This window comes from Gekko japonicus, unplaced genomic scaffold (genome assembly GCF_001447785.1).
Source record: "Gekko japonicus isolate JY-2015 unplaced genomic scaffold, Gekko_japonicus_V1.1 scaffold191, whole genome shotgun sequence".
Taxonomy (NCBI): domain Eukaryota; kingdom Metazoa; phylum Chordata; class Lepidosauria; order Squamata; family Gekkonidae; genus Gekko; species Gekko japonicus.
This window is the reverse complement of record NW_015175362.1, coordinates 1,309,506-1,329,776: the sequence shown is the minus strand read 5'-3', so window position 1 is coordinate 1,329,776 and position 20,271 is coordinate 1,309,506. Positions and strand designations below refer to the sequence as shown.

Sequence of the window (20,271 nt, the reverse complement as noted above, 5' to 3'; positions counted from 1 at the left end):
GACCTTATGACATTATACCTGCTGAGTCCTTCCGCCCCCCCCCTGCTGCCCTCTACAGAATCCACCCCCCAAAACGCCAGGTATTTCCCTCCTTAGAGCTGGCAGCCCTACTTTCCCCTCAGTGCCTGTTGGTAGGCAACTAAGTTTGGTCCAGTCACCTACTTTGGCCTTTGGGAGAAAACATATTGGGCCAATCCTGATAGGGTTGCCAACTCCAGATGGGAAATTCCTGGAGATTTGAGGCATCGAGCCTGAAGAGGGTGAGGTTTGAGGAGGGGTGGGACCTCAGACAGGTACAATGCCATAGACTCTACCCTCCAAACCACTCAGTACCTCATGGGGAGCCATTGTTGCCAATCTCCAGGTGAGGGCTGGAGACCACTCAAAATTATAATTGCTTTGCAGAAGGGAGGGTGGAAGTCAGCTGAAGTCAAAGGGCAGATAATGGTAGGTTGATGGTTAGCTGGGAAGGAGATGGGGTTGCCAACTCCAGGCTGGCAAATTCCTGGGGATTTGAGGGGTGGAGCCTGGAGACGGTGGGGTTTGCGGAGGGGTGGGACCTCAGACAGGTAGAATGCCATAGACTCCACCCTCCAAACCAGCCATTTCATCCTGGGTAACAATTGTTGCCAATCTCCAGGTGAGGGCTACAGATCACTCAAAATTACAACTGCTGTTCAGGGAGCAGAGATCAGTTCCTCTGGAGAAAACAGTGGACTCTGTCATTATACCCTGCTGAGGTCACCACAGCAAATTGACACTTTTTGCCCAAAGCCAGAGCACTTCCCCAAAGCCTCTTTCTAGATCTCGTTGTATTTATTTCCACAACGGGCTTTACTGCTAGTCCAGCTCATAAATGACCAGAACATTAGCAGCATCCTTGGAATTTGCCACACAGTTCCCATTCCACAAGATACACACTGTTTACTGCATCAGGTTGAAGCATCAGTTAACATAAGCAACTGCAAATGTAAACTACTGTTCTAGAGTTCAGCCTTGTGTGTGTGCGCAAATCATTCTCCTGCAGCGCCACCCAAAGTAGAGTTATACGCTTCTGAGTCTACTGAAGTCAATGGGTTTAGAAGGGAGTCACCAAAATCACCACTGTACTATCACACCGTGGCTCTGGAAAACTGAATTGTGTTCTAAAGATGTTGCAAGCCTTAGAGACTGCCAGTGACACAAAACTGGATTTAAAAAAATACCACTAAGGATGGGTGATACATGAAGAATCTGAAGAGGTTATTCTGTTAAAAGTGAACTAACCAAGACCAGGTTTTCCTCAGGAACAATTTCAAATTTTCAATTTCTTACCACCAAGTACTATATCAATTTGGAAAATGGAATGCACTAGTTATTAGTCCAGCTGCGTGCTCAGTATGTACCTTTAGTACACCAGTATAGAAAAACCTCTTTGGGGCAGGTATTTACTGCTGCAGCTTAACTATCCAATACAATGCTTTCTCACTCATTAATTTCGAAACATGTTGCTCTTGTTTTAGCACAGATGTATATAGCTCCTCTGTGAGAGGAGAAAATATATATAATTAGCTTCTTTGCCTGATAAGAATTCAGCTGCAGAATCTGGATATTTAAAAAGGCACTTACAGCTACCAATTTAAGTTCTCCCAGCACCGCTTCACTGTCTTAATCTCAGACTCAAGGCAGCTAAAGAAAAGGTTACTGTGGGGTCACAGCCAAAAAACTCACAATCCATTAAAAAGAACACATTAGTAGTCTACCTGTATTACAACAGCTGGCCTTCTGATTCCATCCGTATCAGTCCGATTCAGCAGTGTGGGCATCCTGACCTTTTGCTAACAAACAAGGGTTTTTTTCCCTATGCCAAAGTAGCATTTTCTGATCTCACAGTGCTTGGTCCCTAAAGCAGATCAAAGCCAATGGGAATTGAGTGACCCATCTTAAAAATGCCATATTCTTCAAGCTTAGAGAGGCATCAGGAAGTCTCACACAAACACACACACTTGCAGATGACATGGCCATCCATTTGATGTTGTGAGCTGGTTGAGAGTGTACTCTGGTAAGATGCCAGAAGGATTTACTGCCCTCCCATCAAGTCCAAATGACTCTGTCACCACTCTGTAGGATTTAAGGTGGGGAACAGCACACAGTCTACAGTTGCCAGGCAAGCATAACCTCTCTCCTAAAACAGCAAGTGGATTTCCCCCCCCCCCCAATCCCAAGATAGCAAAAAAATTACAGTAACACCAGAGTGGGTCTTTCATCATGCTAAGTTCAGTGCAGCTCACAGTGTACTTCTGGAAGTGAACAAAAGCTAAAGTAATAGTTTGTCCAGAATGGCCACAGATGAAGGAAGTCAAATTTGTTGATTCCAAACCAGGCATAGATGACATGACTGCTAGGGTTGTAACTACTGTAGTAAATCCCAAACTCTTCATAGTACATTGAGAAACTTTGGATTACAATCATACATCATACCCACTGCACGCACGCACCCCAAGAACGCAAGTACAAGTTCAGCAGCATGTATTGTCAGGCAAGTGTACCGCAGACACTAAACGACATGGTGAGAGATAATATAAATATAACAGGACTCCAAGTTAAAGGTGAACAATTCAAACTTCAAGCTTTTGCCAATGATCTTGTATTTATTCTGGAGGATCCAGCAGCATCCATATCGCATTTGCTAAATGTGATACAAAAATATGGCTCTCTAGCAGGACTTAAAATAAACATTAGGAAAACTAAGATCTTGACAAAAAACTGCACTAAGGAAGAAATAAATAAAATCCAATTGATTACAAGCATTGAGGTGATAAGTAAAGTTAAATATTTAGGTATTACAATTTCAAATAAGAATGCTCATCTACAGGGGTCTTTTCGTAGAAAAAGAGGTGCAGGAGCTCATTAGCATAACTCATTAGCATACACCCCCTGACATCACCGGAAGTGTGTCAGAAGGCGACACCCACCACTCAGGCTCCACCCCCCCAAAATCTCCAAGGTATTCCCAACTCAGAGCTGGCAAGCTTCTGCCATTATCATATCATATTACCACTGAGGGCTCTATTGGGTAAAAGTCGGATCTACATGGATCCTCATGAATTCATATGATTTTTACATTGAAATGAAATAAAATCACACTAATACTGTAGGCCATGTGTAGGTCTATAGAAGGCACCACAAAAATCATACATCCACAGATTTGTGGCAGCACAAACGTGTGAAAACATGATTCCAAAGCATGGATTCTCATGATTTCATATGATTTTTACACTGAAACGACATGAAACCAACATCATACTGTACACCATGTGTTAGACTATAGGCACCACTACAAAAATCATGCCTCCATGAATCCGTGGCACCACGAAAGTGCAAAAACATGGTTCCAAAGCACGGATAGTCATGGATCCTCATGGTTTTTCAATTGTGTCACCCCAACATCACCATCAAATCACATATGTCCACGGGCACAGCTTGAACCACAGAAATCATGGATGCACAGCTTTGTGGCAACAGCATTCTGCAAAAATGTGCTTCTGGAGCACAGACTCCTCTGGCGGTATGTCCCTTTATATGCCCCCATTTGATTGGTCTCTGCACTCCAAAGGAAGAACTCCCCTCTTTAACAAACACACACCCTAAAATCCATTTTAGGGCCTCTTTGTACACAGTCCAAACTTGGAGCTGAAGTTCATACCAGTTTCCCAGAATGAAAGGCATGCTGAAAATCTGCAAGTAGCAGAGCCCCAAAACAAAATCTCCTTAATCATTAACTCATCTTCTTGAAAGTAACACACAGACAGACAGGGGTCCTACACCAAGGATGCTTCTGCAGCCTGTGCCACTTGGAGAGATGCATTCAGAAAGTTGTAGAAGGGACTGAAAACGAGTTCACTCTTGAATGGCAAACCTGAACGACTGGAAATGTCCTATGAATACTCACTAACTTTTGTCTGTGTGGTGGCTCACATTACAGCTATTGTGAGTGGCCACCAAATTCCCCCAGGTCCTCCTTTCCTTTGGGTGGGCGGGGTCCCTGGCTCTGCTGTGTAAATTCAGAGCACCTCTTTTCTGTGCTTACCCTCTGACTTGTCCATCTGCTCAAATCTGTTAATCCTGTTAGTCTTTAAGGTGCTAGTGGACTCTTGCTCTTTTCTACCATTACAGACTAACACAGCTACCCATCTTGATCTATCAGTTAGTAAACGTGTCCTCTTTTTAGCTTTTCAACCTATGGTAACCCTAACACACACACACACACCCAACTGAAGGTTCCATCCGATCAAATGGGATCCAACCAAACCTTGAGCCCCAGTAACACTGCCTCAGTATTTTATGGTGCAGTAGGAATCCCGACCGGGTTGCAGCAACAGACTCCAGTCCAGGACTGGTTCTCATGTGCAATGAAAGGAGGCGGGCAGAGCCCGGTCAGGGTTTTTCAATTGTGTCACCCCAACATCACCATCAAATCACATATCATGTCCACGGACACAGCTTGAACCACAGAAATCATGGATCCACAGCTTCGTGGGGAGATCCCTGCAAAACAACAGAGAAGCAGCGCAGCAAATAAAGAGAAGGGTGAGAAGAACCATTTCTCTCTGTTGTGGTTTTCTCTTGCAGCGTTTTCTTTATAATTTGCAGGGAATCCCCACTGAGCAACCATTACACTTCGGCTGCACCCAGGACTTTCCTCCTAAAGGAAAAAACGTATCTGCAAAGCAAACTAAGGCCATTTTCTGCGCTCCTTCCCTTTGCCCCGATCGTATGTGTCAATTTCACACCATGTGCTGTGTTTTTTGATCCGGTGAAGCTGCTGAGCAAAATGCGGCTGGGCAGCACATGTTGTGAAATTGACACGTAGGATCGGAGCAAAGGGAAGAGCAAGCGCAGAGCAGCAGCTTGTGGAAAATTGTGGGGTTAGCTCCCAAGGAGATCCACAAGTGGGTCAGACTCGTTTTCTCCTCGACTGATGGTTTACACATGCGGGGGGCGGGAAGCGGCGAAATAGACTGCACCACTGAAACTGCGGGAAGTGGAGCGCAGCTTTGGATATTGGGGGGGGATTTCCCCCGTCCGCTAACTGACACGTGCTCCGGAGCTTCTGTTTGGCTTTTAGGGAATGCAGCCACTTTTGGGGAGGGGCTGGGGGCGGGGCTGGCTCGGAAGTCAACACCGTTCCGGCCCAAAAATAGCCCTGGAGAAGGGGATTTAAAGTTTAAACCCCCTTCTCTCTGGAGTCGCGCTGCATAGGCGGTGCAATTTTAGAGAGAATGCGCTTGGGGGCGGGGCTTGCCGCCACCGCCATTTTGCTCGCTCCTGGGCTGCCGGAAGAGTTAATTATGAAAATCTTGGAAATAAAGGAAATGGACAAAGTAAATATGATACTGTCAGGGAAAGATGAAAATGTGTTTCAAAACAGATGGCAAAAAATTAACAAATGGATTGAAAAAAGTGTTTAATGTAAACTCCAAAAAAATGATTTTTATAAACCATGTATATCTTTTCCCTTTTTTGTAATGGAAAAATGATAAATAAACTCTCTCTCTCTCTCTCTCTCTCTCGCCTTTAAAACAGCCAGAATGTTAGAGAATGAGCTTGATATTTGCTTTATGGACTATTTATTGCTACACACAATGGACTGTGCACACACACATAGGGTCAGAAAGCTGTACACTTTAAGTCACCTGTTGTGATACTACACATAGAAGGTGCCTGCACATACCTTACGTGTAAATAAGGTTTCAGTTACACAGCTACCCAGCCTAGTGAAGAAGCACACACCTCCATTATTGTGAGCAATGAGAAACAACAACCTCGAGAAGAGACAGCCCCCATGACGGAACTGCTTGTAGTCACGTACTACCCATCGCCTGCTTTGTTCCTGCATTGGTATTTCCTGCCATGGACATTTGGTTATCAATAAAATGGCCAGCTTCATCAGCACTACAATGGAGCGTCTTGACGCCTAGGTTTTCACACCTGTCCAGATGCCATACTCTGAGTAAGGTTTTAGGTTACAATATTGGCCACCCCTTCAGGTAACCTCCCCTTCCCATAGGCAACCAATAGGATTGTTTTTGGGATGGACTAACAGGTAGGTGAGTCAAGAGGTTGGTACAGTTACCACCCATCTCTTAGACCCCCTATAAAAGGGAAGGACCATACACCTGGCCCTTCCTAGCTAGCAATCCCTGCATCAACCCCTATCTGCTTCTATTCCCCTTGAGTCCCACTTGCTATCCCCAACCCTTGCTTCTACTTTGATCTCTTGATCTGCAGTCTAGAGACCCCCACACAGTCCGGCTAGTTCTGGTAGTGTGGATCCTTTTTGGTTTTCCATTTCTTCCCCTCCATTCTTCATTGTAACAACCAAGCTGCAAGACAGAGAAGTATCGCCCACCATCACCCCACCTGCTAATGCAAAAGTGCTTATTTCTTACTGTAAATCTTAGAAACTTGATTGAATATGTGAGTGCATCAGTATTATTTGTATGAGATATATTTTCAAGTAAAATACATCTATTTTAACTACAACAGCCTCGAATCCTTTACTGGTAACCCTTGGTGGGAACAGGATCTTGGTATAAACTGGCAAGAATCTATTTATAAATTGCCAAGCTGTAAATAAAGCAATTCGGCTAACAAGAAGCAATATCAAAAACATATCGGTAATCAGTATTTACAGCATCAGATAACAAAATATCAGAAAGTAAGATAATGAAGTATGCACAATAATTCCCAAATCACAAAACCAGAGGGGCGGGACAGGGGGGAGAAAAAAGCCTGGGGAAAACAGGGATGTCTTGACTTGAGATCACAACAAGAACTCAGCACTTAACACCAGATGTAAGATAAGGGAGAAATAATCCCTCAAGGATGCTGTAACCAAGAGGACCTTATAAAAATGAAGATGTACCACTAACCATTTACTGGGTTCAAACATAATACAAAACCATGATTAGTTTATGAAACCAGGATTCAGCTCAGTGGTGACTATTTGACTCAACAAAACACTAATCTTATCACCTTTCTCCGTTCCCCAACCTTCCCCGAAGGGACCCAGCTGGCATCCCAGCCTGCACTGCACCAAGGGTGGTACCAGAGCAGCAGCCCGGATGTCTGTGTTCATATGTCACATGATTACCTGGGTGCTTAACCACAGTTAATACAAATAACCAGTTTCATATCCTCATGTAGAGTGTCAGCATGTTGCAGTGGTTTGGATATTAGACCAGGATTTGGAAGTCCCAGGCTCAAATTTTCATTCTTCCATGAAGCTTATTCTGTGATCCGGGTATTTTTCTTGGCCCAACCTATTTCACAGGGTTGTGAGAATAAGATGGAGAAGTAAAGAATGATGTGCATTGCCCAGAGTTCCTTGGAGAAAGGGCAGAATAATCTCTATTTGTAGTGTAACAGAGGCATATCAAGAGACATTGCGAGAGGAGAGCATCTCAAGCGTTGACAAAGTCTTGAGCAGCAGAAAAACAGCACATCAATCCATCATCCATATGCCTTTATTTATATCCTGTTATGAAACATAATGAAAGCCTCCATTTTCAATACCAGCCAAAGTATAAATCGGCACCACCCACATGCCATCTGTGTCTAAAAGGGGTAATTCTAAAGAACTACAGCCGTTTCACTTAAATCAGACTGAGGTAGCTGTCACTTGCATTGCAAGGGTTATCTGTGCTAAGAATCACAATGCAGTAACCAGTTCCTCAATGCTATTTGTTCCATATTCTGAAACAAGGTTGAAACAAAGGGACATGTCAGATCCATTGTTTTCTAGATACTGGGCTTTCATATAAAGACCTTCATATGCACCCATACTAACTGAAGACAGTTAGGATAATAAATTACAACTGTTTGGGGTACCAGTTTATATCTAAGATATAAGGAATAAACCACAAGATCTCCATACAACGGGGGCTGACAAATCACAGGCATCAGGTCACCATGGCACTTAGAAATTTCATATCTGCCCTTTCCCCATGAGGCCAGTGGGGTGTACTTCAGCCTGATGGAAATTGGTGCCTCCCAAGTGAGGCTAAGGCACTGACATGCCTGAGTTGCTATAGCAAATCAGACAGCATTCTAGAGGCCCAGATCTCTCATGGGAGAAGCCTCCTCCATCTAGGGCTCTCACTGGAACCAGCCAAGATGCGGCAGTTGTTATGGTGACTATGAGACTTTGGATTTAGATAGGCAGCAGTGGTTTCTACTCTGAACCACAGCACTTCAGGCTTAGGCCAGGAAGTGTTGGGGGGGAGAAGATTATAGGCTTTGGACAGTTAAAGCAGTTAGACCCATATATGTTTTACACTTAAATGCTGACACTACTACTAATGGATGGTGTGTTCAGGGGGCCATTTTGGTAGATTAGATTGCAAGGTACTCTCTGTCCTTGGTGCAGCCTACAGCCCTTTCTAGGTAAGTGCCTGCTTCTCCTTGCTCCCCGTACAGTCAGATGGATGGACTTGGTCATGTGCCGAACATGGCAGTGTTGAAGCCATAAAAGAGAAGTGGGGATAGAGAACATGTAGGAAGGGCTGCAAGAGCATGGGGAGGCAAGAAAAAAGCTTGGATGCCAAGCCATGCCCACTTCCATCTTCAAAGCAGACTTGAGTATGAATCTTCTCCAGACAATGATGCTTACTGTCTGGGGAGGCAGAAATCTGGCCCAAGTTTTACCCACAAGGCAAACACACAAACATGCTCATCCTTGTCTCTTTGGAGTGAATACATTTTGTTTGTTCTGGGGATTAGTTGCTTAAATTAATCAAATTTGGCCAGTTTCTGGCATTTGAGGGTCCCAAATTTAATTTTAAATCCTTACAAATTGATTGTGGGTTTCAGATTTTGAGGAGGACAAACGCTGATTGCAAGATGAAGTATAGCACAGACTCTTACACTGCTCCTGAGGGAATACTGACCTATAGGACTACAACATTGGTGGACTAAGGGGGAAAGGGAAAAGCTGCTTCAAGTACAACTCTGCATGTGCTGCTTAGGATCAAAGCCACAGAAGGACTTTAGTTAAAAACTGACTATGTGGTAGTATGTGGTACACTAAAATGCATTTTAGAATATCTCCATGGTATAGAATCCACAGTAGATGCAGATTATATGACACCCCATAACACTATTGCTAATGAATGATTTATAGAATTGTTCTTTCATATAGGATAACTTTAATGACTTTATGGTGAGAGTCGTGGATGCATAATCCAACATGTTGCCGTGGCTGATATATATAATTTTGGCAACCCTATATATACCCGACATTCTACGTTTTGCACATCCTGTATTTATGTGGGTCTCACTGTGAATTAAATTAAAAATGCAGCTGCATGAGTGAACCCTGAGGGTTAAGCAGTAGCTTAACCATCCACTCCTTGCCAACTAGCATCAGAAACAGGACACGAATCCAGCGATTTAGATGGCGGTTCACTGGAGACTCAATTTGCTAAAACAGTTTTCTGTTCAGAGAAATAGAAAGATTATACTAAGTCTTTCAACAGCTTACTCCTTACAAGACCATCACAAGGGGCACTTAGCAAAAATACCATCAAAGAGTTAGGCATTTGGTCTTCAAAACTGGGCTCCTAAAAAAACAGACACTGGGTAAGGCTGGGCTGATGCTATCTCATTCCAGCCAAAACAGCAGGGAGGAAAGCATGGGAATGGCTCAGAAGTTAGATGCAGAAAGTGGCTTACACAATAAAACTTTTGTACATTGGCCAAGCTTGTTGTCCAAGTCTGCTGCGAACAAAGAGAATAGTCCCTACTGACCCCTTTGGCTCCCAAAAACCCCAAGGAATGTTTTATAGAAGCTGTTGTACATTATGCACCTTCTAGCCCTACATTCACTTCTGTAAGTGAAGAAGTTGGGGAACCAGATCCTCCAGCCCCAATTCAGCTGCCTTCCTGTCGTCCTACTGATAACTTGAGAAATGGCTGTGTTAAAAGTAATAATTTAGATCAGCTTATTGACATAGATTGACTACCTGAATGTTCCCCATCCCCACTTATAAGGTTTGTTTCTTGGAACATAGCAGGATGGAAGAACAAGGAAAAAGATCGTGAAAGTCATAAAGAAAGATTTCTAAACTACCAATCAGCTTTTAACATTACATATAAATGTTTCTTTTTGCAGGTTTTAGCAAGGTAGCCATTTTGCAATCTGCTGCAGACTCTGTTTTTGAATGGTAAATTTTACATTACATTGCTGACAAGCTGATACTCAACATTTGCTATCAGGTGTCTGCTTCGTGATCTACTGAAGAGACTCCTCTGTGTATTGCCCTGATTTAAGACTGTCCAAGTGCTGTCTGAACCACCTCTGTCATGGTGCCCAGTCTGCAGCATCCCCAGCAGAAGCCCACCTGGCTAATCACTTTGGTGAAAACCTATTTTAAAAGGACATTGGCTCCTGAGTGGGAATCTTAGGACTTCTGCTGCCATGCTGCTGATACTGGTTGGGGCACATGGAGCAAGGGATGCTATTCTCTGCATGGGGCTCTTTATTTTTTAAAAAATGTAAAACGTTATTGTTCACAATTGAATCAAAATGTGTTGTTTTCCTATCAGACTAGCTCTACTCTAAAAGCTCAGTACACAGAAGGAATCCTGTGCATGACTTCCCAGTCTTTCCCCTCCTGGAGAAGCACAGACTGCCCCCTTAAAGTGCCGTTCCTGTGGGTTGTGGAGACCTCCAAGAGCAGCATGAAGAAGGGAGGTAGAAGGCTGCTGTGTGAAAGGGGAAACTGGTGGGAATTGCCCCCTCTTGCTAATGGGAATCCATTGTGATGGGATCCAATATGTGGATTAGGTACACAGCAAATACCAAACAATATGATTATCTAAGAAGGGGGGGGGATCAATCCCTAAATTGATTCCATTCCAGATTCCTTGGGCTCATTTAGGGGTGTGGTATCAACACCAACCCAAAAGGTTTAGCAAAAAGCTTGTGTTGCAAATAAATATCAGTTAACTGAATGTAAACAAAATATCATTGATCTCTTATGTCATTTTTGTGTTGGTGGATGAATATTTTATACCCTTTCAATTCAATATTTCATTCAGTACAGTAGCTTCATATGAGGCTGATATTGAGTATTTAATAACTATTTGACGTGCCACAAAAGTCTAGAAAACAGGAACTGGACTGAAAGACATTATCGAGTCTAAATTAAAAAGAATACAGTGGGTGTAACAATGGGGAGAATCAATAGATGTACCATCTGGTGACACTCAAAAGGGAAAAGGTACAAGGGGATAAAACACTGTATGAAATTCTTTATTCCCCTATTTCAGTAAAAGCCAAAAAATGCACATGGGCTTAACTGGACAGCGGAGCAGGCTCTTCACAGATTAAATTTAAAAATGACAGCACAACGGTATTCTGCTAGCCACAAGATGATGCTGTTGTATTGTTAGAAAGCTTCTGCTCCTCCTTTACTCAGAAAGCATCAGGCAGACAGGCACCCCAGGGGAAGACCACATTGCAGCATCTGCTAGGAAAACCAAGGTGGATTGTTCTGTTCTAATGGTTTGCAGATGCATTTATTTTCGATGACCCATTAAGGACAAAAATTCTAAGCCTGAACTCCAAAGATCTCATAACTCAGGTTTTAATTCTATAGCAAGTTAAAGGACCTCAAACCAAGCCTTCAGTCTGATGTGATTTTATTATTGTTAGAACAGAACAAAAGGCAAGTATTTTGAGCATGTTATTCAAGAGACTCTGGCACTTGCCAATGATCATCTGTCCTATTTTAATACATAGTTAAGAAGAGTACCTCCCCCCAAAAATCAGCATTCATATTCACACCATAGGAAGTTTGGGAAAGAAGCTGAAAAAAACCAGGCCAATGTAATAAATGTTTGGTCACACTACTCCCTGATTCTGCAGAAAAAGATGCCTGATCCAATCCAATAATTACTGCATTTATTTAGAGTGATATAGCATAGACATAATGGCTACATTTTTCACTGCTTAACACACATGAGAAAAGAATACCTGCAACAGAAAGTGGAGTTCACGTCTTTCTGCTTTCCACCGCTCTGCCTGACACCTAAACTCCTCTCCTGCCACCTCCCTTATCTCTGACTGTATCATGTTCTTCTGCTCTTCCTGGTGCTCCAAGGTGTCCTTGACATGGATACAGTTTAACTTTTATTAATAAAATAGTTAAATGCCACAAATCTAAATTTCTGAAATTAAACCTACTGAGCAGAAATTCACAGGACAATAAAATCCCATTTTTCTTATGGACAGCAAGGGCTGTTTCACAAGGTCTAGTTTACTTCACAAATATCAGCCAGTTTGCCCAACTGAACATATGGGTGAATAAGTAATAAATCCAGGCATTCTAAATGATCCACAAGTAAGCCAATACCCTATGCTGCACGTAAAGAGTCAAGAAACAACATGGTACCTCCTACTGGCAGTGGGCTATGGGTAGACCTGCTTGACTGCACAGAGCTGCCTTACCTTGTACATCAAGACACTATGTGGTGTCCAAGTTTGATGGTTTACTCCAATAAACTGGAGTTAAAGCAGAAGCAGCAGAGTAAGAGTGTCAATCCTGGGTAAATCTAAACAAGACTCTTGTGATGGAATCAACCAAATTATTCCAAGTCTACCTTCTTAACTTTTAACTGAGAGGCAGTTTGGTGTAGTGGTTAGGATGTGGACTATAATCCGGGAAAACCGGGTTTGATTCCTCACTCCTCCACATGCAGCTGCTGGTTTGACCTTGGGTCAGTCATAAGTTCTTTCTGAGCTGTTCTCTCAAGGGCAGTTCTCAAGAAAGAGTTCTCTCAGCTCTACCTACCTCACAAGGTGTCTGTTGTGAGGAGGGGAAGGGAAAGGAGTTTGTACACCACTCTGAGACTCTGAGTGAAGGGCAGGGTATAAATCCAATCTCTTCTTCTTAATATTTTAATGCTTCATTTTTCTATTTTAAACCGATGAGTGTTTTATAAGACACACTGAACTGTTCTGGTAAAGAACTATGTATATTGATAGCACTAGAATCACAACATAATTTGTGGAACTGTTCTTTAAACAACTTCCAAGTTGTGGAATCAGTCCTTACAGCAGCAGTACCCTGATTTCAACACTATTTTCACTGTCACAGAAGTTTTAAGAACCAGTCACTTATTTTACATACAACATCAAACTATGAGCTGCACATTAAATGAATATAATTTGGACTCACTTGCTCCCTCCTCCCATTCTCCCTTCATCTTCCCCTTCCATGCTGTGAACCAGTTTCTTTCCCCTTGTTTTAAGGCAGACCACAGCTGGCTGTTACACCCTAACCCGTCATGCAATGACAAAGGACAGCTTGCCTTACAACAGGAAAGGAGGAAGCCACGCAAGCGAAAGAGGTAATCTGTGATTCTGAGGCTAGTTCCTGTAATGCCAACCATAGTTTAATGTTTCATCTCAACCACCCTGATGGTGGCGAGTTTAATGTTTCATCTCAACCACCCTAATATGTGACAGACTGCACTTTTAAAAGCTTAGAAGTTCTGTACAAACAGCTGAAGGACTGTGAAGGGTTAATTCTTCACAGAAACAGAGAGCCTTGAGTGACAGGCTGCTTCAAGCAATTAGCTGAGCAGAGAGAGACTTTAGAGCTGAATGCTGAGGAGGAGAATTCGGAATTCAGCCCTGACTAAGAGCAGTTTAACACAAACAGGAGAACTGGGGAAAGTTGGGAAGGATGACTGGGTAGTTAGATGGACTTCCTTTCAGGCCAAGGAAAGGGCATAGATCGTCTAGAGAGAGAAGGAATTTTCCTACCCAGTCTAAACAGGGTGGTAGCTCTGAAGAGTAAAGAGATCCCTGGTCTAGTGTGGTTAGAAGCTGCCTTTGGAGACCTTAAGAGTCAGTTATAAATTCAAGATGTGTACTGGTGTTTCAAGAAAATGGGGCAGAAGAGCGTACCAGACTTCTGGAAATCAAAGGAGTCAGTGAATACTCAAAGGAAGTGTACTGGAGTGTTTGGAAAACACTGAAACAAAAGCCTCTCAACATAAAGATTTAAGTAACTGAATAGCTTAAGAAACTCATTAACTTGAAACATAAGAACTAAAGTCTGTACATGTATTGGTTTCATCTCATAGTTTACTTCAGAAATTTCAACCCCTGATTTCACCTGACCTTTCCTCTCTATGTAGAACAAAATATTTAGTTAATTTTGAATTTTAAAATATCTCAAGTGCCATTTTCAGTTAAAGGGTGATCCCAACACTTCCCCTCAGGTTCCTGGGCTGAGCCAGCAGTAAAATATCATACTGACAAAGGATGGGACAAGCCCAAGTTCGTCAGGAAAGAAGAAAACAGACCATTAAGGCTGCTCAGTCAGAAAGGGAAAGAAAAATGGAGGGAAAACCTTGCCTCTGAGCGAAAGAAGTGGATGGAGTCATCATAGCTACAAACACAGGAGACTTCAGAACTGAAGTAACAAACAACATTGGTCAGAATAAGAAAGGAATATTCCCAGTATTGGTGAGTTTACACTTGTTTTGATTATTTAACTGCTTTACACCTGTTCCAAACTTGTTTTACAGCAAGACAGAATAATTTCATATAAGGAATTATATTTTTCGATAGCTCCCCTGCCCAATACTGACACAACTTGAATAAAGGCATACCTTCAACATATTGTCCAGTTTTGTCCTCTCCTTCAAGAGTAATTCATATTCACTATTGCAGGACTTGATAATAACGTCTTTTTCAGCTATGTCATTTACAAGTCTTTGCTGTTTGTCATCCCAGTGCTGCTGAGAAATATGAAAGGCTCTCTCGGTCTCATTCAGCTTCTGCTGTAAAGCTGTAATTGTTGCTATTGAGAAGAGAAACAAGGCGATGTACTCATTGAACTTAATGCAATGCGAAGACATTATTAAAACCAGCAGAAGTTATTTTCATTCCCTTCCATCTGACAATGTCACAGAAAAGCAACAAAAGAACAGTGATTTTCTGGAACTGGAGATTTCTTTCCATTTGTATTGGTACTATAGATTTATTACCATTAAACAAACAAGAATCTACACCAAGTTCCTGTTTCACAGGTGAGAAGCACAATAAGCTGGAGTAGAAGGTAGAAATAATTTATATAAAATACAGTAAATATGCAAGATTAGGAGGATTTTTCATCTGTTTTTGTTTTGACACAGCAGTGCAAGACATATGGCACCAAACCTGTTGTCAGTCTTGTACACAAATCCTGAACTAATTATAAACCCATAAACATTTTCAATAGCTGACCTGCCTACTTATCAGTCATTTGTGGCCTGAAAGGACCAAGTTTATCAAGAGTCCCTGGCTGGTTTCCAGAAAGGTCTTTACTACAGTAGCCCAGAAACACCATCCCCATTGCAGAGTGTCAAGATTTTGCAACATGCAGGGTGAGTTTGGGATTTGTTTATTTAACATGCCTCCTATAAAATGTTGTGGAGACCTCTGTGGGCAGTGAGCATATCTCCATGTGATGAGGAGAACCAAAGGCAAAAATATTCCTCCTGCAGAACCTCTTTTCCCTCATGCTGTTCCCAAGAACACGGATTAGTTAGCCTCCACTAGACAAAGCTCAGCAGATTCTGGCTGGCTCAGACTTTGAGGACTCAGATAGGAAAAAAAGAAAATCCTCAACATAAAATGAGCAAAAAGTGACACACGGTTAACATTTTGTCCAAGACAGCAATATGAGAAATGGAGAGCTGGGATTGTGCACAGATTATTTATAAAGATCACTGCCAACAACATGATGCCTTACACTATCTCATAAGCAAAAAACAAAAACAAAAACACAACCCCCTACCTCCAAGGAGCATACAATTTTCATCTGACAAAGGGAAGGATAAGGGTAGAAATTCCTTTAGCATTTCTGCCACAAAGTGAATGAGATATATTTAAATCTGCTACTATGATTACATCAATGCATGCAGCTTGGAAGCATGCTTCCTCGAGGGGCGTTTTCCCTCTGATCTCACTGTAGCCCCATAAGGAATGCAGAGAAACAACAGAACTGAGGAATACACTTCTCCTAGAAATGAAGAGAGGGGCCTGGAGCCACATGCCATATTTCTTGTACTGTTTTCATCTAAAAGAATTGTGGACTTTTTGTAATTGTAAGCCATTCTGAAGATGAACTTGATCAAAAGGAGGGGTATAAATCTTTAAAATAAATAGTTCTGTTAGGAAATTTTGAGACATGGCATTCGATTTCATTTCACTGCATTTTACTATTCCTACCCTTTTTCAGATCCAGAAACTTGCATTTCCCTCAAAGTTTTTAAATATATCTAATAAAAAGAGAGATTAAAACAAAAAATAAACAGAGGGGAAAGATACATCTAACATCTCAATCCAAGCATATTCCTAAAGAGAATAAAGACAGATGAAGACCACAAAAACCCACAGGGGATTCCTTCAGACAATATGTCTCACTATACCACAAAGCAGACATTAAAGCACCAATCCCAGGCAATCAAAGAAAGAAAAGAAGTCTCTAAGCAACTAGAGAGTGAAAGCATTAATTAAGCCACAACCTAAGAGAAACCAGAGAAGCAACAAATTCAGGATTCAGCACTGAGAGCAGCTCCCACTTCTACAGCTCCTAAGTAACAAAAGAATGTTTTACAGGTTGATCATCCCTCTGGACAACAGTAAAATAAGAATGAGGAAGCCCAAAGCTTTCCTGTGCGTAAAATCCAAGTGAAGTTTCTTGTATGCAATATTCAAAGGTAGTTTGAAAGAAATGTCATACCTTTTAGAATATTTGTGATGTTTTGCTGTTGGATGTCAGAAAGGCAGTTCAAAAGTTGAATGTGGTTCTAAAGAGTTTGTAAGTGATATCTTGTTTCCAAAAACAAGAACACAGATTTTGAAGATGCAGAATAATAGAAACCACACCACCACTGTTTTCACACTTAGTTTTTTCCTCTCCTTTAAATCATATTGAATTTTATTTTTTAAGGTAACAAAATCGAGCAAAGCATGAAAGAATATAAGCAGTGAGATAGAAAGCAAACTACAAAGAAACATTCTGGAGAATGAAACACACTTTTGATCATTAGTTTTATCAAATTAGTTTTGTGTAACAGCAGGTGGGAAAGGGAGAAGATGGATGAAGGGACCAGGGAAGGGCCTGAAATGCAACATCTGATTCGACTACTGAAATAGCCACAACCGAATAAAAGCCGATATTATTCTGCTTTTATTTGGGTGTAGCTAGCTTCTGAGTTCACTTGTCGAGTCATGCCACCCTTTACAGTTTAAATGCCTTCAGTTCACCTGCCGAATCATGCTGCCACAGCAGCACAATTTGGTGAGCAAACTGATTTAAAGTTTAAATGCCTTGTGAGTTAGCTGAATTGTGCCATAGCAGCGGCACGACTCAGCGATTGAAATTCTCCATTATACCATAAGGTACCCATAGGGTATAATGGAGCCTCAGGTTTCCTGACTATTTACCTGAAGACCAATACAATACTGATACTAGTATTCGGGAACATTCAGAAATACTGATATTTTCCACGTCCAATAGACCTGAATTGGGGAAAAACAGGAATTTTTTTTGCACACCCCTAAAACTCATAAGCAGAAGAGGAAGGGCAAATAAAAGGAACAAAAGGAAGATGAGATCAAAGTACTGTATAAACTCGTGACTCAAAGGCTCTGTTCTACCAGTGTTTTAGTATGGGCTTTAACTCTTACCTTGAAGTTGTTCAATTTGATTGTTTGCGTCACATAACTTGTCCTCTGCTGAGCACCATTCCAAACCAGCTTTTTTCCTTGCAACAGCAAGCTCATACTCCAGACTCTGTCTAACAGCCTCACCTTTCTCAACTGCAGCTCGCAACTTGGCAATCTGACTTAGGCATTTTGATAGCTGTGAAAGGAATTTGTACACATTGCTCAGGAGATAGAATCAGGTGGATAGCCTTGTTGGTCTGAAGCAGAAGAACGAAGTTTGAGTCCAGTGGCACCTTTGAGACCAACAAAGGCTGATTTCGCACAAGGACTACGTCGCCATCGCACCTCCCTTTGCCCCATTTCCACTGGTCAATTTCCCACTCGAAGCCGTGTGGCCACATTTTGACCCGCAGCTTCGCCCAATTTCCCCCGTGGTTTCGTGATCCTCAAAAAACAGGATCACGGAACCGCAGGGAAAATCGGGCAAAGCCGTGAGTCAAAATACGGCCGCGCGGCTTCGAGTGGGAAATTGACCAATGGAAACGGGGCAAAGGGAGGTGCAACGGCGGCACAGGTCCTTGTGTGAAATCAGCCAAAGTTTTATTAAAGGTATAAGCTCATGTGTGCACACACATTTATTTAGATACAATGAAATGGAAGCTACCAGTTTGTACATATAGGTAGAGGGTGGGTAGCAAATTAGCATACAGAATAATGAAGATATTTAACAAATGCAAGGACCAAACAGGAACAACAAACTTAGGTTTTGTTTGGGTTTAATTCTAGGGGGAAACATAGTGAAGGAAATAAATATGTCAGTTTCATCAAGCTCCAATTTTTATTTTAAATAAATAAATGCCAAGTCATAGTAACACACATCACATTATATTAAAAGTTTTATATAAAGATGAAGCACTTACTTCTTCATTGTGTTCAGCAGTTAAATCCAGTTTTTCTTTCATGGCTTGATGGAGTTTCCTTCTCAGCTCTTCCTTAATTTCCATGTCTGGTTCTCTGCTATTGGGCAGAGATGTCTTTCTACCATGCCTGCTTCAAAATACAAGCATTTTAACAGTGTTATATCAGCTCTTATATCAGGAGTTCAGCCTTAATAAGTACAGGTAAGTCCCACACATCCTTCCAAAGAAATATGGTTAAGATGCAGCAATTAATTAAACTAGGAACACCACAATACCACTTAACAGTCTGTCACATGTATTTTAAATTGCAATGATTATCCATAGAATCTCGAGTGCCCTCTATTATTGTATAATGCTTCTTTCTGCCACACTGTATCTGTCTCTCACTCTTTTAGCAGTGATGCGAAATAATTTTTTTTGTATCCTTACACAGAAAAATCAATTGTACAAGAATATAAATATTTCACTACTTATGAAATGGAACCTCAAGGTTTGGGTTTCAGTTAATACGCAAAAACTGAACAAGCATAATTACTCATAGACCGATCTTGTGAGCTAGCCATAAACAAAATGAACAATGGAAAAATATCTGACATGCAAAATTGAATGCTGACAATCTATTTAGGCAAGTGTCAACATTCACCATCATATCTTTGTAGTTGTATATTCACAACATTATTCTGGGATTTATTAGGGTTTATTCCTTTTACTCAGGCCAGCGCACACTGAATCCTCACCCACTCTATTGGATCCTGACAACAACCCTATAAATTAGGATGAGAGTGACAGAAATCGTGAGGGGGGACACGGTTACCTAATGGAAAGAGCCGTCATTCAATGAAGTGAGAGCCAACTCAAAAGGACTTTAAAGTCACCATTCAGCAAGTGGTTGTCTGTTTCCATAGGGACCGTTCCTATATTATCAGTAATAGTGTGGTTGCTACTGCAGGAAGAAATCATGCAGTTGGTCCCACCCACGTGATTGGCTTTTATCAAACATTATGAGGAGCAACATGGGAACAGTCACAGCTGGTAATGTATGAATCAGGCCATATTTCCAGCTAATGGGAAGCAGAAAGAGAAGCTGATTGATTTGAACAGAGCCAAGGGAAAAAACAAGTGTATATCAGATGAACACACAGCTTGCAGTTTAATTACTGTAATATTAGTGTTATTGTAAGATGAACGTACACAATTACCCTTTTTTCGACAGTGAAAACTTATTAGAAGCCAGCTATAAATTCTACCTCATAGTTACTCGTTCAGCTGGCATCTCAAATAAAAACAGGAGATTAAAAAATAGAACAGAATTGCACCTGGATCTGGTGCAACGGTGCTGATGTTACTATGGCAGCCACACCCAAAGGAATCAAGAAGAAAAAGAGGGTAAATAAAGAGAAGACTCAGAAGAATAGATGTGTTGTTTTAAATAATATTTTAAAATATATTTTAAGAGAAAGATACTACAGAGAGAAAATTAAATATGAAAAGTTACCTTGTAGATCATAGCATTCACTATGCATCGCAACAAAGGGAAAACACCACTGTGTCCAACCAGACTTGTGTTACTTGAATGGGGAAGAAGTGTATGATGGCCTTAGATTCCCCATTCGGAATCAGTCTCTTGGAACACATCGG

The 20,271-nt window shown here is 41.6% G+C and overlaps 1 protein-coding gene across 1 annotated transcript in view; it reads right to left on the bottom strand.

Moving 5' to 3' along the window:
• The window catches only part of CCDC171 (coiled-coil domain containing 171), a 215,457-nt gene that overhangs the window by 171,416 nt on the left and 23,770 nt on the right, over positions 1-20,271 (bottom strand). Inside the window, exons 3-6 of the mRNA XM_015425408.1 lie at positions 18,634-18,760; positions 17,735-17,909; positions 14,668-14,858; positions 12,020-12,151 (exon numbers count right to left, since the gene is read on the bottom strand). Of these exons, the coding sequence (XP_015280894.1) occupies positions 12,020-12,151; positions 14,668-14,858; positions 17,735-17,909; positions 18,634-18,760 (625 nt within the window). The remainder of the gene's footprint in view (positions 1-12,019; positions 12,152-14,667; positions 14,859-17,734; positions 17,910-18,633; positions 18,761-20,271) is intronic.